Source organism: Meriones unguiculatus, chromosome 9, assembly GCF_030254825.1.
Source record: "Meriones unguiculatus strain TT.TT164.6M chromosome 9, Bangor_MerUng_6.1, whole genome shotgun sequence".
NCBI classification, from domain to species: Eukaryota; Metazoa; Chordata; class Mammalia; order Rodentia; family Muridae; genus Meriones; species Meriones unguiculatus.
Genome location: NC_083357.1, coordinates 5,082,671 through 5,108,581, shown reverse-complemented (window position 1 = coordinate 5,108,581; position 25,911 = coordinate 5,082,671). Strand labels below are relative to the sequence as shown.

At 46.7% G+C, this 25,911-nt stretch overlaps 1 protein-coding gene and 1 non-coding gene across 4 annotated transcripts in view; one reads left to right on the top strand and one right to left on the bottom strand.

Annotated features, from left to right (window-relative positions):
• The window catches only part of Arhgef3 (Rho guanine nucleotide exchange factor 3), a 256,572-nt gene that overhangs the window by 141,173 nt on the left and 89,488 nt on the right, over positions 1-25,911 (bottom strand). Inside the window, exon 1 of one of the 3 annotated variants that reach the window (XM_021656760.2) lies at positions 8,982-9,126. The exons of the other annotated variants lie outside the window; for them this stretch is intronic. Within the exon in view, the coding sequence (XP_021512435.1) occupies positions 8,982-9,032 (51 nt within the window). The 5' untranslated portion in view covers positions 9,033-9,126. Of the gene's footprint in view, positions 1-8,981; positions 9,127-25,911 lie in introns of those variants that run through there. 3 annotated transcript variants of the gene reach the window in all.
• Positions 24,968-25,072, top strand: LOC132656765 (U6 spliceosomal RNA). The gene has a single exon (XR_009594455.1). It is a non-coding gene; the product is annotated as a U6 spliceosomal RNA (small nuclear RNA).

Here is a 25,911-nt window from a genome sequence, read left to right as displayed (position 1 = left end):
ATGATTGCTTTTTTTATAGGGAGAGCTGCAATCCGTACAGCTGTGAAGTAAAACAGACTCTTGGATTTTTTCCTTTCTATGCCCCCACCCGCTGGTCCCCTGCAGACAGACTGAGCTGAGCAAGGAAAGAAGAGAGGCCCACAGGATTCTGCTAGCCAAGAATCAGCCTGCACCAAGCCAGCACAGTCCCCAGCAGAGCGGCCACAGACAGGAAGCAGAGACATTGCTGACTCCAAGCGGGGACTGATTTCCTGGTGGCTGTGAAAACAATCCACCAGAAAACAAAGTGGAGCGCCTTCAAAAGGAACACGAGAGCAGCTCCAAATAAGATCTCCAGGACTCTGCAGGGCCCAGTTCCTCCCGCTCTGTCCCATCTCCACCTTCACCCTGGTCTTGAATTGGCTTCGACACAGGTCCCAAACTAAGCCAGCTCTGTGTACAGCTCCAGGTGAGGGCAGAGAGTCATAGGAAAGGGGGGAAACAGAGAAAAAGGAGCCGGGCTCTACCTTAAGGATCTCACAACACGATGGTTGCTTAGCTGGGAAATGTTATATGTTTCTGTCATCTGTGTCTTTGACTTGGAAAATGAGAGGACAAGAAAATTCACGACCCATGAAGCTGATAGTCCAGGCCGGGCACTGCATTCTAAAAAGAGAGTAGGTTCTAACTTCATGGGAGGGCAAAGTGTCTCAGCAAGTTAAAACCCTTGTGGCCAAGCCTTGGCAAAATGAGGTGCTCCAGAACCCACGTGGTGGAAGGAGAGAACTAACTCCCAAAAGTTGTCCTCTGGTGGCCCTACATGCACCATGATGTATACAAGTGCACACACACACACAAAGTTTGTGAAAAATGTTTTAGTGCAGGGAATCATATTAAAGAAAGGGAAGTTAATAAGACCTGGAGAGGACAGGAGCTCCACAAGGACCAAATATATCAGGGCACAGGGGTCTTTTCTGAGACTGATTCTTCAACCAAGGACCATACATGGATATAACCTAGAGCCCCTGCTCAGACATAGCCCATGGCAGCTCAGTATCCAAGTGGGTTCCCCAGTAAGGGGAACAGGAACTGTCTCTGACATGAACTCAGTGGCTGGCTCTTTGACCTCCTCCCCACCCTGAGGGAAGGAGCAGCCCTGCTAGGCCACAGAGGAAGACATTGCAGCCAGTCCTGATAAGACCTGATAAACTAGGGTCAGATGGAAGGGGAGGAGGACCTCCCCTATCAGTAGACTTAGAGAAGGGCAGGGAGGAGATGAGAGAGGGAGGGTGAGGTTGGGAGGGAGGGAGGGAGGGAGGGAGGGGGCTACACCTGGGATACAAAGTAAATAAACTGTAATTAATATAATAAAAATAAAAATTCAATTAAAAAATTTTTAACATCTAATTCCATTTCAGCATAAATCACCTACTTGGGGAAATCATCATCATCTCATCATTATTAGCTATGTACCTTTTGGCAAGGGAACTGGGTCTCTGTTGTGTAATCAATCAAATAAGAGGCGGTGAGATGTGTAAAAGAAACTTTTATTTGCCTGTTTCAATTGTTGTCTCAGAGGATTATTGCCTCCATCTGTTAACCTAGGCCGAGTCCTGGAAGCTTCTAGCCTCCATACAATCTAACCTAGGCCTAGAATGTTTTCAGCCTCTGAGACTTACTGCTGAATAAGCGCACTCTTTCCTGTTCTTTCTGAGCTCTGGGCTGGCTGGTTCAACTCAGCTGTTCTAGTTCCAACTCCTCTCCAGGTGACTTATTCAGCCTGGCTTCTCTTTCTTGGCTCCTGAATTGCTCTGTTCAGTCTCCAACTAAATCAAGTGATCTTCTCTAATCTTCTGGCTCCTTCTTCTCTGGCTCATTCCATCTTCACCTGTGTTCTCTCTCTGCAATGGTCTATGACTGTCCTGGTAAAACTGCCTCACTCTCTGCATACCCCTTAAGAAGCTTCCCTTTCCTCACTCTTCTTGTGAGGTATCCTATTTGGTCAGATATTTCTCTGATTCATCACTGTTTCTGCCTCTCAATAAGACATCGATTTCAAACATGGGTGCTTCCTTCTACAAACTATCTTTACCTTCTTTGTTTGGGATTAAATCCATGCCTGGATTAAGCTTTTCTTTACCTGAAATTCAGAGCTGTTTGCTTCTGTCTCCTGGATTAAAGGTGTGTTTGTATTACAGCCAAATCACACAGACCTAGAAAATTTTTAGATATGATCTCTTCCCAGTTGGGTTCCACAGACCTACAAGGTCTTTGGATGTGATCTTTTGACAGAGAAGCTATGTTCTGAATTAACATTCCTCTACAGAGATGAACTTTCCTACTTCTCAATGGGTAAGTCTGGACCTTATATACATACAAATGAGGTCTCATCCACCGTCTTCCTCCTCATTGCCTGCCTCATTTGGAAAACATCCGATGGGCAGTAGCTACAGCTGGACTCTGAACCTGACATCAGCATTGGCTCCTAGTGCACCTTTTCTTCCACTGGGCAGATTTCTTCAAAGACAGAAACAGAGAGAATGCATGGGTGAATCATGGAGACAGAGCTCTTCCTTCAGGGTGGAAATGCTCATAATTATGTGTAATTTTCTGTGGAAAACACCCAAGGATACACGAGACCTCATTGGGACAGAGGGCTGGTTATTTAGAGAGGCTATGGCAGGCCTATTACCATACTAAATACATATGGGTATTTGAAGAGTTAGCACCTGAACAGCTTACGATGTGTTTCTGGGAGTTCTGTACCTTAGTTGCCCAGGAGCAAAGCCTACCTCTCCCCCATGTGCCCCTATGTCCCTTGGCTCACTACCCTCATCTCCCCACCTGCGTCCCTGACACAAGGACTTGGCCAGTTGCTCCTTTCTTGCATCAGGATATTATAAGCATGCTGCAGGCCAGTCTGCCCAGCATCTCTGCATCTGCCCAAAGTGGACGTAGAAGATCCAGTGTAGCGCCTCCTAAGAGATGCTCATCACCAGCCAGGCTTCAAGCAGTCTCCACGGACTGGCATGTGTCACATATCTATTGAGGTCTGAGACATGCCAGGCTTTGGTTAGCTGTCCTCATCATCTGCATCATTTCCCCTCGCCCCAACACAGCAGAAGGTTCTACACAGAGCTCAATCAATACACGTGGCTCAGCAGTGATAACTGTGACCCCCTCAGCTTGAGCCAGTGGAGAGTTTGTGTAAAAAGGACAATTCCTGGCTTAGGCACTGTGATGGCCAATTTCAACTGTCAGCTTGTTATAATCTAGAATCACTTGGGAAGGGAGTCTCAGGGAAGGACTGTGTAAATCAGGCTGTGTGATGTGTCTATGGAGAGTGCCTTGATCACTGGGAGAGGCAGGAAGATCCAGCCCACTGAGGACCCACCTGGACCATTCTCCGGTCCAGGACTGCATTAGGAAGGAGAAAGCCAGGCGAATGCAAGCCTTCTCCCTGTGGTTTTGACTGTGGACGTGACTAGCTGTTTCAAGCCTCCACCACCTTGATTTCCCTACAGGGATGGACTATCGCATGAACTGTGAGGAAAAATGAACCCTCCCTCCCCAAGTTGCTTTTATCATGGTATTTTGTCACAGCAACTGGAAAGAAAACCAGGATAGAGCTTAAAAGATACAGTACATCTCTGCTTGCCCCTCTGGACAAGAGAGGAGCCCACATGTAACCCGCACAGAGCAGACTCCGAGCCACCCTGCCCGTGAGGAGAACAAAGTGTGTGTCTGCCTCAGAGTCTGGGAACGGTTGTTCCTCAGCGTAAACCGAATGAAGCAGTACCCTTCACTCACAGGGTGACCCTGACCTCTCTCAAAAGTGGGGTTTTATCAACTGGGTCCTTTTGTAGCTTTCTTGTCACTTTCTCTCCAGGCTGGTAATGGGTCACTCAAAGAAGACAGCAGGGGTGACAAGGATGAATAATTTGGTCACAGATTATTAACATCTGTGAACACCTGGTACAGAAGCAAGAACCAAGATGGTTCTTGGGGGTTGAGGGGTGGGGTTGATGGATCAGAACTGGGCTGATTGTTGGTTCCCATGAAGTAAGCAGAGTCAACAATCACAGCCAGCATCAGGGGACCTAGGGGCCTGTGGAAGGAAAGGAAGGCGGTAAAGAGCAACAGGACTGGCAGGAAAGCGGTTGGGAGAGGGACCACACGGCTGGCTGAGGTGACCACACTAGGGATGAAGAGAAGCCTGAACATGGACGAGGTGATTCAGCAAGCATGTGGACAGGGCAAGGGGTGGCAGCCGAGTGTGCTCCTGACCTCTCCCTACAGCAGGGAGCAACCTGGACCTCTGAGGCTGTGAGGCCGCTCGGGTGCAGGCCATGGACGCCATTGTGCTACAGAATCACCACAGATCGTACAGGGCACGCCCAGCTCTACTTATCATAACGTTCCTTAATGAAGAGACGGCCTAGCCGTGGTCCTGGATCAGTAAGTCACACAAGGAAGCTGAGGTTTCAAAAGAAAGCAAAGGAGCTGGGAGCGGTGGCGCACGCATTTATGTAGTCCCAGTATGCAGGGAGGCAGAGGCAGGCAGATCTCTGTGAGTTCGAGATCAGCCTGGTCTACAGAGTGAATCCCAAGCCAGCCAGAGGTACATAGGGAGACCCTATCTCTCAAAAATAAATAAGGAAATAAAAATTTCTGTGCTAGAGATACAACCCAGTACAGGACAGCCAGGGCCACACAGAGAAACCCTGTCTCAGAAAGCAAAACAAAACAAAAAGCAAAATACACACGCACGCACCCACGCATGCGTACACCCCTAGACAACAGTAGTGAGTATTAAGACAACAGCAGTATTTGAAGACAAGGTGTCCGCTCCGCGGTCTAGATTCTTTTCGGTTCTTAAGACTGTTTTTAATTTTACGTGTATAGGTGTGTCACGTACATATGCTCCCATGCACCCGCATGCATGTAGTGCCTGAGGAGCCTAGAAGAGGCGTCAGGGCCTCTGGTCCTGGAGGTACAGATGGTTGTGAGCCACCATGTGGGTGAGGCCAGGTCTTCTGAAGAGCAGCGAGAGCTATTGACTGTTGAGCCATCTATGCAGCTCCCAAGAACCAGATTTTTTTTTTTTACAGGGTTTCTCTGTGTAGCCTTCACTGTCCTGGACCCACTTTGTAGACCAGGCTGGCCTTAAACTCACAGAGACCTTCCAGTCTCTGCCTGGATAGCTCAATTTGATAAGACTCCTGACCCCGAATCCTGAGAGGAACCAGATTACTGACATCTGTGTTTCTACTGCCTTTCGAGGAGAGGTGGGGGCCAGGAAAGTCAGCACACAGTGTTAGCTGCAGAGTCTGAACTCAGTGACTCCCCAGTTCCTGACCCCTGCGTTCCGTACCAGAGGGAGTGAAAACAAGAGCCAATGGCAGGGGACCACTGGGAGCTTTGGGGGGTAAGGGAGAAGGGGTTGAGCATTACCAAGACTGGCAGGGAAGAGATGGGAAAATGAGCTAGACAGCATGCTGAGGCAGGCCCACTGGGGAGGCAGAGAAGCCAGAACATGGATGAAGTTATTTAGAAGTCAGGATGGACAGAGCAAGGGATCGCAGCCAGGACCTGCTTCCGGAGCGCTTCCTGAGAGACCTGCCCACCCTGCCAGCACCGGGAACCTGCTTCCCTAAATGGCATCCATCCCATCTATATTTAGGTCCCCCCCCCCAGAGCCGCCCATTGTTTCTGTCCCAGTAGACAGAGGTGGTCACCACCCTGACTTTGTCCCTTTTGAGTCACGCGTCTGCATGTTCTATCGGAAAGGTCCTCTCAGAACCAGCTCTAAATGTCATTCCCCTCCTGTGGCTCCCATGTCCAGTCCTGGAAAGGCTAGAAGAAGGGTTTTTAAGTGAAATCCTTGCATGGAATATGCTGCCTCCACGACATTTAAGCCAATTTTACATTTGCCTCAGAAGTTAGGGCCTTGAGAGCCCTGCTGCTGCCCAGCCCTTGTGTACTATGGATCTTTCTCCCTGGCAGTATTTCTTCTCCGCCTTTTAGCTAAGACCCAGAGTAAAATCTTTCCCTTCTCTGGTAGCCACCCACACAATCTAGAGTTAGTACAACTCAGGACCTGGTGAGATTTGCTGAGAGCTGGCCCCACTCGGCACCACCGTGAGCTATTTCAGTTGTTTCTCAGGACAACTCAAGAAGGAAGGCATTATTATTTGCATTCCCATCAGTGAAATTAGATTCAGAGAGGCACCATAAACACACAGCTAGTAAGGCAAAGCAGGGACTCAAGCCCACACCTGCCTGGCTCCAAAGCCCATGCCCTTAACCTTCAAACCCCACCGGCTCTCCACAGATACACAACCACTTTGACCAGATCTAAGATGAGTTGATTTTTTTAAAAGGTCCCTCCCTCTTCTTCTTCCCATGACCACAGTGTCTCCAGAGCCTTTTGTGGACACTGTCAGAAGGAAGAAATCAAAACTTACTCCATAGAGTAAGTTTTCCAAGAGCAGTCACCCCGCCTATTACATGTTGATTCAAGTAGTATCCCGTGTGCCTAAAAACATTCATTAGCTGAGACAGACAGGAAAACTAGCCTTTACTTTGATACAACGTATCTGCATGCCTCGGACTCACACCTAGCTGAAATGAGTTTGGAAACAACTGACCCTGTAGGTAAAGTAAGCCCCAGAGAAAGCGCTTGTCACGAGTTTCTTACCATGTAATCAAACCACATCAAACCACAAGAACGGACAAGTTGACAAAGCGCCAAAGAGAAAGTCCTTCAGACACTGAACAGGGCCCCAGCACTAAAGTCACCACATGCTGCCTGATGGCTATGGACGTCACTTCTGTATCTATTCTCTCTCCATTTGAAACCTGACTTACTTACTAACAGACTTTGGGGAAAAAAACTTTTCTAAACCTCAGTTTTACCATCTGCAAAATGGAAACAATAATAGCCAATCTCTGTAGTGCTGTAGTAACTTCATAAGCTAGTAATGTAAATGCTATTCTGTGTTCTACATCAATATCATTGTGTTACTAGCATTTACACAGGTCAATTTTCATATCTCAAAAGCTCAAAATTTATTCTCCATTAAGCAAGCAAATAGCTGACATAGTGAATTGGAGGAGACAGGGAAATTACTCAAGCTATATGACAGTATTAAAAATATATTTGTACCATATAAGTAGAATTAAAAAAAAACACAAAATGGGAGAAAATATCAACATATCACACACACATATGTGTGCATATATGTATATGTGTGTATATATGTATATGTGTGTATATATGTATATGTATATATGTATATGTGTGTATATATGTATATGTGTGCATATATGTATATGTGTGCATATATGTATATATGTATATGTGTGTATATATGTATATGTGTATATATGTATATGTATATATATATATGATAAATATCCAGAATCCATATCACCAGCATTAGACAAAGACAAAAAGAAATCCATGACAAAACTGAAAACAGAAAATAGTAAATGTTGACAGAGATGTAGAGGAACTGGGATCCCAGTGGGCTTTAGGCAAGATGCTGTGGGAAACTATATTATGTAGCCTGAGACATTCATAATCATGACCCAGCAATCCCACTTTGCGGGTATAAACCCCTGGAAAGTGAAAGCGTGTCAAAGATACATTTGTACATTTGAGTTTGCAGCAGCATTGTTCATAATGATAAAACATATAAGCAGCCCACACCTCAACCAGGGGTGAACGGGCGAGCAGAATGTGCACACACACAAAACAGAATACTATTCAGCCTCAAGGGGGAGAATTCTGAAACACGTTGCACCATGGATTAACCCTGAGGACATTGTGTGAGGAGAGTCAGTAACAAAAAGACAACTCTCTGCCAAATACTTAAGAGCAGCCCAACGCACACAGACAGAAATACAGCCTAGATGGCAAAGGGCATGCCGAGCGGGTATGTGGGCCTGAGTTTGAGCGCCCATCACTCCCACAAGTGCTGGGCACAGTGGCAGCCATGCCTGTCATCACAGAGCTGGGGAAGCAGACTGGAGGGTCCCTGCGATTTGCCGGCCTCTCAGTTATTCACACTGGCCAGCCCCAGGCAAGTAAGAGACCATGTCTCAAAAGAGATAAGGGCTGGGGGGGTGGTCAGTGAGCTGGCTGAGAGTGAAGGTGCAATACAAGCCTTGTGACCTGAGTTTGATCCCCAGAGTCAACAAAGAGGTAGGAGAGAATCAACTCCATAAACTTGCCCTTCAACCTCCTCTTGTGAGTTGTGCAAATATGCCTAGCACCTGCTGTGTATGCACACACAATGGTAATGAAGACAAACTTTAATATTCATTCCCAATCAACCCAAGCCATGTCCCAGCACCTGGTGGAGACCCTGGAGTCTCCACTTGGCTAGTCTGGCTTCAACTGTCCAGTGATGAGCACCTTCTAAACACCAGTTACCTTAGAGAAACCTATAAGCTAAGCTTAAAAGGCTTCCAAACTGCGTTTAGCCACTCTCCAACCCAAAGAGAAGGCGACTGTGATATACGCGCCAGAAGAGAAAGAAGGTGGGTACATGCTGCTCTCTGTGTCTTTTCTTCCCAGTAACTGACACGGGGCTCTTGTAGAAATCAAAACACTGGCATAGTAGAACAGGGGGTGACCAGGCTTCCACTTGCTGTCCTCCAGTCATAGTTGCTGGGAAGGTGATGGCAATGATGCCATGCTACCTGGACCACGGGCGCACGTGCACGCACAGGCACACACAGGAGGCTGTTGTCCTAATTACCCCACATTTTCCTGATTCAAGCCTAAAGAGCAACAGGAACTTGGCTCCATTATCGAGGGTTTTTGTTGTTGTTTGTTTGCTTGCTTTTTAATAGCAGCTCACTGCGTAACAACTTGGGTTTAAAAAAAAAAAAAACCACTGCATCCTCCCACCCCTCAGGTTCTGGCGGCCAGTGGAGGCTTGGGTGAGAGTTGAGCGCACCCACACACAGCTTGGAAACAACACGGAACGTACCTGTGCACGGAGAAAGAAACAGCACCACACCATGGGGCGCTCCGGCCTCATCCACCCCAACTCCCTGGCTGCTAGCCGCAGCAGAGCCCGGTGCACAGGAGTCTCTGAGCCGTGTGAGCATGGTTTCCCAGAGGGAACTCCTCCCCACCACTTAAGTTACATGACAGGAAGTGACAGGGGCCATCCGTTACAAGTGTCAGAAGCTGAGAGCACCAGCCCGGGGCTCCCCACGTCCGTCCGGTAGTTTCCTTGCTTGTTACAGATGCTCTTTACAGCACTCTTGGCTTTGGCATTTCAAAGCACACCCATCTCCAGTCACTTAGAAGCAAGCTGTGCTCACTGGGTCCCCACCTAAAGCCACATAAGATGTCCCAGCAACCCTTGGGATGTACTGCCTCCCATTTGGCCCTCTGTATATTTAAATACTGGAGTGAAATAGACAAGAAGGCATCGCGAAGAGGGATATGGGAAGGCCAGCTTTGGGTACAGAGAAGAATCAATAGTCTCCTTTGAACTTCATGCCCTACCCAGAGCACATACAGAGCCATGATTTAAAAGTAACCACACACCCATCCGTTGCTTTCTTTTTATTTGAGCAAATCTGGCATCTTCCCTCCAGTGCCTTTTAAAAATAACTGCTTCTGGAAACCTTCCTTTTGGTTTTTGTCAAGGATCACAGGGGCTTCCTGCTCTTCTCATGGTTAACTCGGGGCTAGCATTTCTCATTTTATGAACTGAAGGCCTCAGTGGGATGCACACCCAGTTCCCCGCTTTTTAAAAGATCTAGACTCTCATAGGTAGATGTAATGTTTAGCTACAAAGATGTAAGACAAGGTTTTTTGATGCCATTACTCAAACGCACAGATTTTGACAAGTGTCCATCTGTCTTATTCTAGCACTAGGTCAGGGGCCCAGCATGGATAGAAAGTTCATTTGGATAAGACACAAGTCTAACAGAAGGAGATTCAGTCCAAGGTTTAACTGGAGGGTTCGGGGATCACAAGAAAGGTTAGTGCAATTCACCTGCCAGGAAAATATGTGTATTCTATCTATCTATCTATCTATCTATCTATCTATCTATCTATCTATCTATCTCTCTCTCTCTTTATCTCTGTCTCTCTGCAGAGGGAGCCAAGAATTAATTGAGCATACATTTTTTTTCGTGAGGACAAAGTTTAAGAAGAACTCTCAGAGCAAGGAGCTCTAGGCATCTAGTAGGGGTATGTTGGACAAAAAAATAAAAAGGCCACAGCAGGGAAGTGTGGAGCCCCAAGATGCCTGGAAAGTAACATAAACACTTGAGCATGTCCAGAGGCGGTTCTGACAAGCTCTCCTCTTACTTCAGGGAGGATGAGCAGCTGCACTTGTTTGAAGAAAGAAGGAAGTGAAATCACTGTGCTCCTGCCTGAAAGACAAGCATGAGTCACACTGGGGCTGGCACCCAGGAAATGCTCAGCAATGTGCGTCCACCAAACGTGGTGTCAGATGGTCCTGAGGTCCGCCTTCCCCAAGCCTAACACCTCACAAGAAGGATTTTTGTTCTAGGCCCACACAGGAAGAACCTCACATTTGCATAGGCCCTTCAACAAACCTTTTGGGTAACCACCCAGTTACAGTCCCATGAGAACCCCTGGAACACTGTTTAAACCCAGCCCCTCCTCTCTTGGAAGACCTGGGCAGAAGCAATTCCAAGGCCTTAGCCCGGTGAGCTTCAAAGGGAAACACGAGCTGACTAGATCACACTATGGTTTGGTCCATTTCGATGAAGGGATGGGCCACTCACATCAATTACCTCCTAGGCAGACTCAGTCAAACTCCCAGCTACTGACAGAACAGGGAAGAGGACCAAAAGTGGTAGCTACAGCATTTCATGGAAGAGGTAAATCTGACTAGGCTCCAGGGCGAGAGCGGTGGTGGAGGAAGGAAGGAGGGAGGGAGAGAAGGAAGTCTACAGAGGCCCTGGCAGGGAGAGCAGCATGGCTGCAGAGAGGAAGGAAGGGCCGGTGCACATCCATGGCCTCTGCAGCTGCTCCCACCCTGACGGTGGTAAGGACTCCAGTAACAAAATGGGTCTGGGAGACAGCACCCCAAGAGAAAAGTGGAGAAAAGAAGCCCCTGCCCTGCAATGTCCATTTGAGCTGCAGAACACGAGTTCATAAAGGAGCTGGGGTTCTTGCTTTTGGAATCTGAGAGGCTGACATAGATCCAGACATGTTTTTTCAACCTTACAAGTAACACATCGTTATGCTATAGTCATGCAGAAGATATAAAGGAAAAAGGAAAAAAAAATGCATTTTCCCATGGACCCCCTTTTGCCAGAGGTAATACGGTTAAAGGTTAAAGCCAGATGGAGACTTGGAATCATGAACTTCACTGCCTTCAGGATGGGGTAGGGTAAAAGACCTGAAGGCAAAGGCCAGTGGGCACCGGGACCCACGGAAGAATTTGGCCTCCATTCAGTTCCTGTTCCAGGTCCCAAGGAGCTACCACCCCATGGGGACCAGACACTCCAGTTTTCTTTTTAAAAGCCTGAAATTGCAGATCTTTTGTTAGGAACAAAGAGAGACCTCCACAGCTTTGGGTTCTAGTCTGATCACACAGCACAGTGCTGGCTGGATCTGACCAAGAGCCATCTGTCTGGAACATCTGATGGCAACTCTTCCGGAGTTTTCCTGGCACGGAGACACACCTGAGCTTCTGGGCATGGCAAGGTCTTTCCCGCCACGCCATCTTCTCTAAAAGCAGGACAACAACATCGCTGCACGGCAAACGGCACGGGCATTCTATCTGACAACCAGGGCACCCTCCCATGCCAGAATGCATTTTCAGCATCCTACCAGAAAATGCCGCTGTACAGCTCACTCAGCCCCCGATGGTAGGCGCTGTGCAAACGTAAAAGATGGGCTTGAGCTGTTGCTTTACTTGTCTGTTCTCACTGCTGCCAATGCCAGGTGATTAGCTCATGACAACTAGCTCATGCCCTCATGAAGGGTATATTAATGCCTCATGAACTGCACTCACCGTGATGGTACATCGTGATAACCAACTGCTGATGTTCAGCCAGCGCTCTTAACGCTGAACCACTCTCCAGCCCCTGCTGATGTTTTAGCATGAGCCCTTACCATGTACTTTTTGTTTGTATAATCCTTACAACTCTGTCAAAAGAGAACTTAATTTTATTATGATATTCTACTTTTGTTGTTGTTAAAAACAACAACAAAAACAAACCAGAAACTCAAAAAGGTAATGTGAGCTTCTGTTTAGCATAGGGACTTGGTGGTACATGCTGGCCACGAGAAAACCTTCAGAGCACCTGCAGCACACGTGCACACACACACACACACACACACACACACACACACCCGGTTACTAACCCCTCACCTCCACCCAAGAGCCATCTAGAAAACTGCTTTTTCAATATTCAGCAATCTGACATGTTGAACCAAAAATATTAGAAAAGACAAGGATTTTTGATGATGGAAACTTTCACCTGCCTCCTAGGGGGAAAAAAATCCTCTCTTCAAGGTCCTACTTTACAGCTGTTCAAGGTAAATCTTACACAGATTAGAGAGAAATTTAAAAAAAAAAAAGAAAAAAAAAAACCATGAAGTTGTGGAGGTACAAGTTCTTGTGGTTTGCTGTTTTCCTTCGCCCTGAGGTGTTGATTCACTTGTTTCTACCTGGGGAACTACCACAAGGCACTTTCTGTGCAGACACTGGTGGCTGTGTTCCCACACCTGCTCAGTAACCAGACTTCTGGCTGAGACAGTACCACACCACTTCTTGGTATCCTGTTGTAATACTGTGTAGCTGACAGCATCTTCTGGTGAGAAGTCCCAGGCGGTTTCTTCCAAAGGTATCGTAAGTAATATATCTACTGGGCCTGTGAGAATTTCTTTTGCATAAAATAGAATGATGATTACATTTCAGTAAAATTTTATCTTTAAAAGTGAGCAAGTGAGCTGGTGAGATGGCTTAGCAGGTAAGAACACTTGTTGGCAAAGCCTGATGACCCAAGTTTCATGCCCAGAACCCACAATAAAAAAAAAAAATGTGTGTGGTGACACGAATCTTAAATCCTAGAATCTTAAATCCTAGCACTCCTACTGAGAGATGGGAGGTGGAAACAGAATTGTCCAAAAAATTGTGGGTCAACCAGCTTGGTGTACGCAAGTACATAGAGACAACAAAAGAGACTCTCACTCAAGAACGTGGAGGCTGAGAACAGGCTTTTGAAAGTGTCCTCTGACTTACACACACACACACACAAATAATGATAAATAATAAACAAAAAAGGTAGCAAATCCTAGGTGTGATGACACACACCTGTCACCCAGTCCTCTGGGGAGGAGGTAGGATGCTCTTGGGTTTAAGGACAGTGTGATCTCCTGAATGAGGCTCTGATGGGGTGGGTGAGCAGAAATTGAGGAGGTGGGGGGAGGAAAGGTAGAAGGGAGGAAGATGACAAGAAAAAAATTAGCAAGTTGTAGTGATTCTTCCCATTTGAAATTCCCAGTGTTCTGTCATCCCTTCCTTATTTGTATGATGCCACAGACATCACAAAATCTGAAGCATCAGAAGACAGCTGCTTCTTGAGGGTTTTGTCCACCTGGTGCCTGAAATTCCCACAATTCTGCATGCTGAATCATAAGGGAGAAGTAAAGAGATCTCTGTTAATAGTGACCAAACTCTAAAACCATTACCATTGGTTTAACCAACATCCTAACATCAGAAAAGCATTGCACAGATCTTAGGGTTCCAAGGCTGTCGCCAAATTCAGGTACAATGAGAGAAAGCCAAGTTTTCTGCTGCAGTTGGAGGGAGGAACCACAGTTCTCTGTGGCGATGTCACACTGGCAGAGCGGCATCACACAGCCAGTCGGCGAGAATTAAGAACTTCAGAGCATGTCAAGCCTGGGTGTTCACTTGTGGTCAGACCCTTTCACTGACTGTCTCTGTCTCTACCCTTTACTGCTATAAATAGAACTTGGACAGCTACTCTGCCAGCTTTACTATGAATTATGGGGGAGGTGGACTCCAGATGCCACCCGAGTCAGGACCAATTTGATCTAGGTGACTTAACTCAACACATTCAGACCAAACCCTGCTCAGTGCCACAGCCCAACAAGATTACAAAATAATGTAAAGAATGTGGGAACAGACCCGGCTGCCCAAGGTCAAGAACAAATAAATAGGAAACTCTTCATCTACAGTTTCAACCCAAGAACTAAAAATAAATGGGGCTTTGACGCGGGATCCATACAGATTGCTAACCCATGTAATCTTCTGGGCTTATCTTGCCAGTTTTGCTATGAGCAATTATTTGTGTGCTGTATTTTTTTCTCTCTAAACAAATCATAACCTTTGTAACCAAATTCCTCACATTATTTGGCAACTGATACTGTTATGGCCTGAGTCTGAAATATTCCCCATGGGCTCACTGTTTGCGCATAGACCTATTTGGGTAGGGAGGTTGTGGAACCTAGTTCAGGGAAATAGACCACTAAGGAGGCATGGGTGGGTCTTCAGGTAATCTCAGCCAGTCCTCCTCTTCCCCTACTGTCGCTCTGTTTCCTGGTCCACCAGGTTGTAACACCCTCAGGTGCTCCCACTGCCATGAGCTGAGCCATTCTCCTGTATCATCCTTACCATGAGGGACTGGAACCCATGGAAACAGTCAGCCAAAACCAAAATGTTTCCTCCTCTAAGTTGTGTCTGTCCGACGCAGTCACAGCAACCCCAAACTAACACAGACACTGACGCCTCCACTGTGAAGAAAGAAGACCATGCCCCAGGAAGGGCGGGGACATGGCCACCAATGTGTGCAGTCCTTGTGGCCATAGTCCCTGTGACCAAGTGCTGCAAGGGGCACACTGGGGCCTCTGCAAACAGGACCACATGATCCCTAGCTTAGAAATGAGCCTCCTTTCAAGGACCGTCGAGTCCTCTCAGTTAGGCTGTCCATTAAAAGCGAAACTCTTGTGGGTTATCGACCTCTGTCCAATTCTTCCGAAGAGAAAAGGTTTACACAAGCGAGGAGCTGATCGCTATCAGCCAGAGAACTTCCTTACTTGGAAATGAGATTGACTATTTGTCATTATATTGCCAAATCCAGTTACAAGTGGAAAGTATGAACATGGGGGTGGGAGTGGGGGTGGTATTTTTGAGGCTTATATTAAACAATCAGGAGAATTTTTAAGAAAAAAAAATTGCTTAGATCAGAAAAACAACTCTATACTTTAATTTTCTGGGTTAAAATATTGTAACAAAAGCAGAAATCATTTTTATTAAAGTTTCTCCTATTTTTTTTTCCAGTTATACTTAAAACAATTATGACATTTCTTTCTTCTCTTTTCTTTCTGTGTATGTATGTGTTCTGTGACCCATGGGGCAATCAGTTCTCTCCTTCCTCCACGTGGTTGTGGGTATGAAACCCAGGCACTCAGGCTTGGTGTCCAGCGCCTTTACCTGCTGAGCTGTCTCATCAGCCTGCTCCTCCTTAGAGCAACTCCAGGTACAGCTGCCTAGCTAGGCTAGGAATGCAACATCACGGTGATGAGTTTGGGCTAGCCACATACGGCTTGGATGAGCTGGTACGTCACTTCGGTTCCTTCACCCTGAGTTTTATATATGTATAAAACACTCATAATGTTGCCTTCATTCCTCAACAATTTGTGGGGAGGACTACAATTTGTGGGGAGGACTACAGGATACTGACTGATATGTGTAAAGGCAGAACAAAAGATATGGCGACACCAAGGACTGTCACACTCTATTTTTGTATAGGTTTAAATTTTTCTGTTAAAAAACTTTTTTAAATAACTTTTTACTTACTCTCAAAGAGAAGAAAATTTTGGGTTTTTTTTCTTTTTCTTTCATTTCTATTTGCTTTTGGTTTGCCTGTTTGTGGCACAGCCCAGGACGGCTTTGAACTTGCAGCTCTCCTGCCTCAGCCTTCTAAGAGCTCATATTTATTTCTTAATGTCTTTTCTGACGTCACTGTGTCCATCGGGAGAGTTTAAGACTTCTACAAAAACACCCTCAAGAAAGTACCAAGATAGCAGGAAGCACTCCATCCCCGTGACTCAGAGCACTCACTTGACAGTACATCAGTAAAGTGCTTTTTCTTCTTCTTCTAAAATATGTGTTTGAGCACATCTAAAGAATAAAAATGGCTACTTTTACACACACTCCCTTGAATCAACATCATAAAGGAATCATCAAGACACTGGAAAACGGCAAACCAATGGGATGCCCGAGAAAGGCTTCAGGGCGTACCCAAGGGATAACAAAGTTCTTACTGGAAGCCCAGCACCTGCTCCCATGCAGGCCTCTCCCAGGACCCTGTCCCTTTAAGAGAGACTTCCTGGTGAGGCAGAGATTTCCGAATGCAGCTTCCTGGAGACCACATACATAAACAATAAACTCGGCACATAGACAATACAGCCTATGTGACGGTAACAGGAACCAATTAGGAAGGCCGACAATAGCAGGGCATTCCCAGCAGGAATGCAGGTCTGTGATGAACACAGGGGAACACATTACCCCCACACCACACACCTGCACAAACTGAATGGATTTTAAAAACCCAGCACCTGGCCTCCCAGCCCATCGAGAAAAGGTTGCTTCCAGATTCAGGGCTGTTTTTTAAATTATCATTGGCCAGGAAGAACGCTGCCAAAGCTTTTCTCAGAGTGCCACCATCCTCTAAGTGCACACTGAAGAGGCCACATGATTCTAAGCTAGCTGACTGGCAAAGCCTGGGACATCTCTACAGTGTGTGTGTGTGTGTGTGTGTGTGTGTGTGTGTGTGTGTGTCCGTCCTGTAGTTGAACTCCCTTCCTGGGCATGGGGAGACCCCTGCTCAAAAACCAGAGGCCAAGCCTTACTGAAGAAGGGGAGTACCACCCACTCACTTCCCAGCCTTCCTTGCAGCCAGAGCACCAGAGCAATAGCTAGGCTCAGCCGATTAGGTGCTGTCATCCTAGGCCTAGGTCAGGAGCTGGGAGGCTGGGCAGCCAGGACACTGCAGAGCTGGTTCTGTGTGGGTAATTGGAACTTTATTAAGAGGGGCTTTATTATGAGGGCCGACTGGAAGCCATGTTCTATTGTCAGGAGAGTGGTCTAACAGTGGCATCTTCCTACCCGGCAACAGCAGCAGAGGTGTCCTTACGAAGGACTGTTAGTGGTATTATTTGGGGCTGTTCCTGGTTCCCTGATTCTTCAAAGTCTCCCTGAGCTACCCTGAATTCACTTCCTACTTAACAGAACTGTCTCATTGCTAAGCGGTTAATACCAGAACACAGGTCAGTGAGGCGGTCCAGAAATCAAGTGCACAGAATAATTCAGCGTTCCAGTCTTCTTTCTCTCTTACTGATACTGCCTTGTGACTGTACGTCCTGCACCAGTGGGCCTCTAACCCTCTATCTCCTCCTATCTTCCTTCCCTCCTCTCGATCTGGGGTCACAGGTTGTCTCTCCTCGGCCTCCTTCCTGTCTCTGGAGCTTTCCACCTGCTCTCTCTCTCCAGGAAGCCCCACCCCAGCTTTTCACACAGTGGTGGCGGCAGCAGCGTCCTCACCATGTAGTATCAACCCGAGGGAGGCCTTTCCTGACCAGGCTGTCCAGAGGACTTGGTTCCACACCCCAGCTCTTATTCTCTGTCCAGATACCTGTTAATTTCCTTTGCAGGACTTACCACATCCTGTGATTGATTCATGTCAAATAACAATAGCCAACACCCCTGCCCGAGGGCTTCCTTTGTGCCAGATGGCAGAAGTTCCTTGAATTTGATGCCACTCTGCGCTTTCAAATCCCTAGGCCATAAACACTCTTTACTCTGAAAGGTTAAGGGAGTTGTCCGATGAACTGGGCCCGAGTGAGATGAACAACAACTTTAACTTGTATTTGTATGATGGACTTCTCACCACAGTACTCCCCCAGACACTGATCGAACAATGTGTCACAGGTGCTAGGTCCATGAATCTGGTACTCCAGCCCTCCCCCCTCCACACACACACACACACACACACACAAACCACCACCCAGAACTCGGTAGTCTAGCACCCACATGCCTTCCAGGGAAGAAATGCATTCTGACCTGAGTGAAGAGGAGGCTGGCTTTCCTCAGTCAGCAAAAATGGGCTCGAGGACGAGTGTGCATGAACACCTCAGAAGAGTTCACAGCCAGCCAGATGGGATTCAGAGCAGCAAACAACACTTAGTGTTCTTAAAGAATTGGACAGCCTGAAGAAGCCAGGGACAATTTTCAGGCTCTCCCCAAGGGTAATGCCTTCAATGGGATGTCAGGGATGTCTAAGAACTGCTAGGCTGAGTGGGGTCTGGAAGGGGAGGTTAAGAATAAAAGAGAGAGGGACAGTGAATACAGCTCATTGAGGGAACCAGTTAGTCAAGGGGCCCATAGAAAGGCCAATGAAGACTGGCAGAGTGGGTTGGAATCAAGGTAGGAATTCTGTCTCTCCCTGGAGGAAACAAACCAGCTTGGATGGTTCAGAGCGGCTGCATAGCCAGATCAAAATTGATTTTGTCAAGGACAAGCACATGGCTATATAATACTGGTCTAATTCTGGTAGGGTGGCAGTCACTTCCTCCGAATTTTAAAAGTCACAGGCATAATTGTATCAGCTAAAAGAAACTGTAATCACAATTTTTTTAAAAAGTCCCATTTCTGCCTCCTGGCTCCGGCTCCCCTTTCCTTGCGGAAGAAGCCAGACAAGGCCATCCTTCCAACAGCACACCAGTCCCTCTTATGATGTGAAGCTCCTAAAGAGCTCTGAAATGGGTGATTTATGGAGAAAACCAGGAGTCATCTGCTTTCTGATAATGACAGTCACCCTTGCCATCTGAAAACAACGCCCCCAAAACACACCTAGAAGTGACAGGGGATGAGATGATATAAACCCCAGAGAAGCCAAATTTGTCTGTGGTGTGACAAGGAAAAGGCAGGACCGAAGCAGGAAATGCATTAGACCCCACGTGTGCCCAGTGAGAAGACAGTGTAGACTTCCTCCCTCCTTCACCTCTGGCCAAGCTGTCTTGTGCAGAGTCCCATGCCCAGGCTTTGCTGTCCAGCACAACACAGACTAACCCCCCAGAGACAGCAAAAGGCTATTATTATTCCACACATACTGGAAAGAGTGAGACCCCTGCCCTGGAGAGTGTGGGCCTCTGTGAGGCGCAGACACTGATTTGGGCAGGGCTGGGCCCAGGACTCTGAATCTCTAACCGCCCAGGTCATGTTTCAGCATGTGGAAGCTCATGATTCCGGATGCTCAGGAGAGCCTCAGGACTTCTAAACGATCCCCTTTAGTCAGCAGGATAAATGACTGTTACCAGGGAAACCTTGTTTAGACAACATAGCTTTCATCTATCTAGCACGCATGAAGCCCTGGGTTTGATTCCCAGTACCATGTAAAACGACATGGCACATCTATGATCCCAGGGCTTGGAAGGCGCAAGGATCAGGAATTCAAGGTCATCTTGCCTTCATCCACCAGCACTTTGACTCAGGGTTCTTCCTCACCCACCTTGGATGGGCAGCCCAGTGCAGGCATGATTCCTCATGATTCCTCATGCTGGCCCATGTGCACACTGGGCACCACTAGCTGTGACAGGGTCCTCTTGGGGACCTGGGCACCTCCTCACCTGCCACAGGTTAAACCTTTCTCTCATGACGGACACTTTGATAAAACCATGTAGCAAGCCTACATCAAAAATTTTTGGGGGGTGGGTTCAAAAAAGGGTTTCTGTGTGTGGCCCTGGCTGTCCTGGAACTCATTCTGCCGACCAGGCTGGCCTCAAACTCAGAGATCCACCTGCCTCTGCCTCCTGAGTGCTGGGATTAAAGGCGTGCGCCACCACCAGCTACCCACACCAGTTTTTAATGGCTAGGGCCAGCTGCCAGGCTATCACACGAGTAGAGGAAGAGGAATTACTTGTGGTAACTCTTCACTGTGGTCCCATTTCCCATCAGGCCAGAGAAATGAACCAGCAACTACAAGCAGCAGAAGCCAAATGAGTCTCAGAGTACACAACTCACAAACGGGAAATTTTTCTTCATTTCTCTAAACCAGAGAGTAGAGACTGGGCTCTGAAAACAACCTGGAGTCAAGTTGAGGACCAGAAGGCAGCTTAGGGGAAACTCAGTAACTGAGCTATTTCCTCCAGCAAATGAATGTGGGCACAGATCCTAGAAGAGGTTTTTTACTAACACAGAATCGAGATACTCAGAATCCCTTCCTGCCGCCTCCTACTAGGGACTTCTCAGGCTTCTTTACCCCTTAACACCTGCCCTTTGAGTTTAGTAGCAAAAAAATACTTCTAACTCAATTGTGGAAGTCCGGGGCTAACAACATGAAGTCATACACAAAATGTAACAGATTTAACTAATACCCTGAAATAGAAATTCAGAGCAAGCAGATTAGTGGAAGGAAAGGCAGTTAGTGAGGTGAGAGACGAGGTTGAAGTGCCATTCCCAATGGGGCTGACTTGATGGACCACGTCAGGGTGACGAATGAAGGGAGACGGAAAAGCCACTTCCTGAGCCACAGGTGTCAGGGAAAGGAAAGAGCAAAGCAAACTGAGGACAAGATTTTAGTGGCACATATGCTGGGCCTCTTAGTCACTCTAATGAGAGGAGCATATTTTTTTAAAAGATGGGGAAAGGCCTGGAAGAACAGAGACAGCGAGAGACTATGACGTTTCAGCAGCAAGTGCCAATTCTGAACACTTGAAAGGTTCTGGTCTACATTCCAAGCCTTCTCTTCCTGGGAAGTCTTAGAAATGGCTGATAAACTTTTGGTTCCTAGTAGAGGGCGTTCCTAAGGAAAAAAATACCTTAGACTTTCATCACCCGGGTCCCATGATGGGAAACAACATACTGGGCTGAAAAGTACTTCTGTGAGGTTTTTGTTATTTTAAGCTAAGTGTGATGGTGAGTTTTCATTGTCAATTTAGCACGACTTCAAATCACCTGGGATAAAAATAAAGGGCTTCAGGTTTGCCCACGGCATGTCTGTACAGGGAGGACTGTCTCGTTTGCTTTAATTAAAGCACCATCCACTGTGAGTGGCACCATTCTCTGGGCGTGGGTCCTTCTGCTCACCGTGAAAGTGAGCAGAAGAGTAGGTATGTGTGCACGCATGTATTTCTCTCAGTCTTGATAATGAGTGTGATGTGACAAGCTGTTCCAAGGATATCCTCCTGCCTTAGTGGACATTCACTTGAGCTAAAACAAACCCTACCTACCCAATGCTGCTTTCTGTCAGGCATTTTAGCAACCGAAACGATGTGACTATTCTTTGTCATCTCTGCTACAGTTCCTATCTGAAATGCTCCCTAATGGCCTATGTATTAAAGGCTGAGTACACAAACGAGTGTTTTTGAGAGGTGGTGGAGGGTATGTGAGCTGACACCTAGGGAAAGGAAGTTAGGTCCTTGGTTGGGGGCACTGCATCCCTGCCCCCTTCCTACTGCTCTCTTTCCTTCCTGGCCACCATGAGGTAAGCTGGATTTTCTGCAACACGCCCCTGCCATGAGACCGAGCTCTGCCACAGTCCCACAGCATCAGGAGTAAGTAACTACGGTCAAACTATGAGTCAGTATAAGCTTCACCTTTTAGAAAGAGTTGTTTACCTCAGCTGTTTATCATAATGACAGAAAGCTAGCTATCACAATTCATAAGTTCCCAATACAAGTTCTTAATCTGTAGTCTTCTCCATTTCAAGTTAGCACATACAATACAGGCTGGTTCTGTAGGTTAATAACGATGACTCTTTAAGATTTTTCTGGGGTTGCTTCCTTAGTGTTTCTGTCATTAACTACACAGACCTGAGTTAGATCCCCAGAACACATACCTTAAAAAGCCAGCTGTGGTGGTGTGGCTCACATGACCCTGGTGCTGGGGGAGAGAGAGAGGCAGATTCCTGGGCCTTGGTGGGCAGCTAGCCTAGCCTGATGCGCCAACTGCAGACCAGTGACAGGCCTGTCTCAAAAGGCAAGGTGGTAGCCAGGCATGGTGGCAAACACCCTTAAACCCAGGGCTTGGGACAGAAGCATGAGGGTTCTTGTAGCATGACACCTGCCTGATCTATAACGTGAGTTCTAGGTCAGCCTGGCTGCATAGTGAAACCCTACCTTAAAAAAAAAAAAATCAAAGTGAACAGTTCCTGAAGAATGACACTCATGTTGGCATCTGACCTCTACATCCACATGTGTATAAACACCCCACAGAAACACACACACACACACACACACACACACACACACACGCACGCACACACACACACGCACAAATGCACGTAAATGCTCAAAGGCACATGCACATTTTTTTTAAATTCCAATTCTTAAACTTCCCTACTAAGGTCAATGGTTTATAGTGTTACCTCAACATCAAAATGATCTTTGATAAGAAGTTAATAATTCAACAGAACTGAAATATCTGGGCACAGGGATCTTTTCTGAAACTGATACTCCAACCAAGGACCATGCATGAAGATAAACTAGAACCCCTGCTCAGATGTAGCCCATGGCAGCTCAGTATCCAAGTGGGTTCCCTAAAAAGGGGAACAGGGGCTGTTTTTGACATGAACTCAGTAGCTGGCTCTTTGATCACCTCCGCCTGAGGGGAGGGCAGACTTACTAGGCCACAGAGGAGGACAATGCAGCCAGTCCTGATGAGACCTGATCAGCTAGCGTCAGATGGAAGGGGAGAAGGATCTCCCCTATTAGTGGACTTGGAGAGGGGCATGGGAGGAGATGATGGAGGTTCAGTGGGATTGAGAAGGAATGAGGGAGGGTGTTACAGCTGGGATACAAAGTGAATAAACTGTAATTAATATAAAAAATAAAAATTTAATTAAAAAAAGAAGTTAATAATTTTTTCACGTCAAAACCACAAGCATTAGAAGAATGCAGCCAGTGATATAGTAGAGAGACAAGCAAAATAAATCCCAAACTGAGACAACCCCAAACTGTACCAAGATGCATTAAGACTGAACTACCACAAGTCAACACCTATCAGAAGGAACACACTGGAAACATTGCAGAATGGATTTGTATTACATTTAAAATTCAGTCAAGAGCTGGAGAGATGGCTTAGAGTTAACCTACTGGCTACTCTCTCAAAGGTCCTGAATTCAATTCCCAGCACCCACATGGTGCTCACAACCACCTATAATGAGATCTGGTGCCCTCTTCTGGCATGCAGGCACATGTGCAGGTAGAATTCTGTATACATAATAAATACATAAATAAATAAATAAATAAATAAATAAATAAATAAATAAAATTCAGTCAATAGCTTACAGCACAAAACATATTCTATGCCCAACATAGTCCCACGTGTACCAGGTCTGTCTTTTTATCTTTTGTCTTAATGGTAGAACATACACACACAGCAAATCATCTGGACTCTGTCTCCCATAAAGTCTGGATCTATTACTTAAAAGGAGGAAATACTGGGGGGAAGAAAGGTGTTCTACTACACTAGAAAGCTAGGAAGGTGGTTAGGATGTTTCCCACGCTCCCTTCCCAGGCAGTCCACCCTTAGCAGTGCTGCCCTCAGGAGTGGCACATGGCCGTGAGAGCCCAGTCTGAAGAGCCGGGCAAGAAAGGGCTGACCTGTTCATCATCGCACCTGCTCTTCATCACAGACCCACAACAAACTCACATAAAGTATTTAATCTAATCACCATAAGAACCTGGAATATTGCAGGGAGGGAGCATGTGTCTCAGAGAAATTGTTCCCCTGCCCAGACTGGTAAACAGCAGACCATCTTGGACTTCACTCTCTGGCTACAGAGGAATGGGTCAAGAGTGGAGCTCTTCTTTTATATATATATAATTTTTATTTTTTTAATATTAGTTTATAAACTTTGTATCCCTATTGTATCCTGCTCCCTCTCTCCCTCCCAATCCTACCCTCCCACTCTCATCTCCTCCTTGCCCCTTTCCAAGTCCACTGATAGGGGAGAACCTGCTCCCCTTGGGATGGACATTGGATGTAGGAGCAAATAAGTAACAGGACAGGAGCCTACCACAGAAGGCCTCTGAAAGACTCTACCTAGCAGTCCATCAAAGCAGATACTAAGACTCATAACCAAACCTTCAGCACATAGCAGGGAATAAAAAAAAGGAGGGGGGTAGTTAACATGACCTGGAGAGGACAGGAGTTCCACAAGGACCAAATATATCTGGGCACAGGGGTCTTTTATGAGTGGAGCCCTTCTAAGAGCTGACGAGCAGCCTAATGGTGAAGACCAGAGAGTTGGGTTGACCAATCAGGACCTCCTTAGGGACTTTCAGATGGGACAACTGAGAGAATTCTGTGAGCTACAGGCCACAGAGTTGGTACCACCATGTACCCAGCAAAGCCACACACACAGGGATAAAAACTTGAGGGCAGAAGCCCCGGTCCCACAACCGAGTGCTCTTTATTAAGCCATCAGTTTCTACGGACAGTAGAGCACCTGTTCTTTGCTTAGAGCGCCATCTAAAATGCCCACAAGAAATCTGCAGCGCAGACCATCCCCGTGCAGAGCCCTGGCTGCTGGGAGCACCTGGCCACAGAGCACAGTAGCCTCAGATAACAGGCAACCCAGCTGTGCCTGCGAATAGGAGGCCAGCATGGCGCATGTTTGCTGTCTCTAGGTGCTCAGACCCAAAGTGAACCATGTCCTAAACTACCAGTTCACAAGAAATATAAAGGACAGAGAAACAGGTTAAATGACATCCTAGGGTAGATGTGTACTCACACACACACACACACACACCAGACATGGACAGACATGAAACTGAAGCATTTACTAGTCAAATCTAAGACACATTTATAAGCAGCTGGTCTGATCTTTTAAACACATTTTAAAAGATTATGGGGGGGGACGCATAGGGACTGTCTGAGAATAAACTATACTTAAGAAACTTCATAACAAAATCATAATCCTCGGTCACATTAGAAACTAAGCAACAGTGCTCACTTCAGCAGCACACATACTAGAACTGGAACGATGCAGAGAAGATTAGTATCCTCTGCACAAGGATGACATGCAAATTTGTCAAGTGTTCCATATTAAAAACAAAACTAAGAAAGAACTCTAATGGGATGCGCTGGCCATCCTGAGAGAGCCATGGGGAACCTCCCAGGAGAGGCGCCTGTGAATGACAACTTTGCTGGATTTGACAATAACGTGCAGGCATCCTTATTCTAGGCATCTATATATCTGCAACTGTGTTATTTTGAAGTGTCAGCAAAATAAAGCCAAAACCATGTCAGCAAAACGAAGCCAAAACCGTGTCCACAATTAAAGCCAGTAAGTAAAGCAAACATTAGCAGCTGTTGATTCTGGACAGCGAATACTCGCTGTATCTGTCTTCCAGTTTTCCCACATGTTTGTCATGATATGGAAAAATGCTGACAACACAGCACACATTGTGAAAATGACGGTTATGCTAAGCCCCGAGGAAGGAAGCAAGTGAATCCTTTCTCTCAGTCAGCCACACTCAATACTCCCTCCTCTGCTGCTACGAGCCAGTATGGCAGGTATGTGCACCTTCGGCGTAGGCCCCAGACAGAGCTGCTGCGCAGCTCTGGGTACGTTTCAGGGTACGCGCTGCACAGAGGGGTCCATGGTATGGTCTGGAATCCCCAAGACCATCAGAGGGAAAAACAGCTACATATGTGTACTAAACACCTGTACTGAGTCAGTTTTCTCCTATCCCCTCTTCAGTAAGGTTTAGATAAAACTGCATAAATTAAAATGCATAGCTGAATCATTGTACTTCTCCTAACTCAGAGCTATGCTCTTAAACAAATCCTCCTCTGTCCATTAGAAAATAAAAACTCTCAGCCCTGTTCCCCCCTTTTTCCTTACTGGGGCGTCACATCCAGTCAAGCCTGGGAACACAGAGCACGC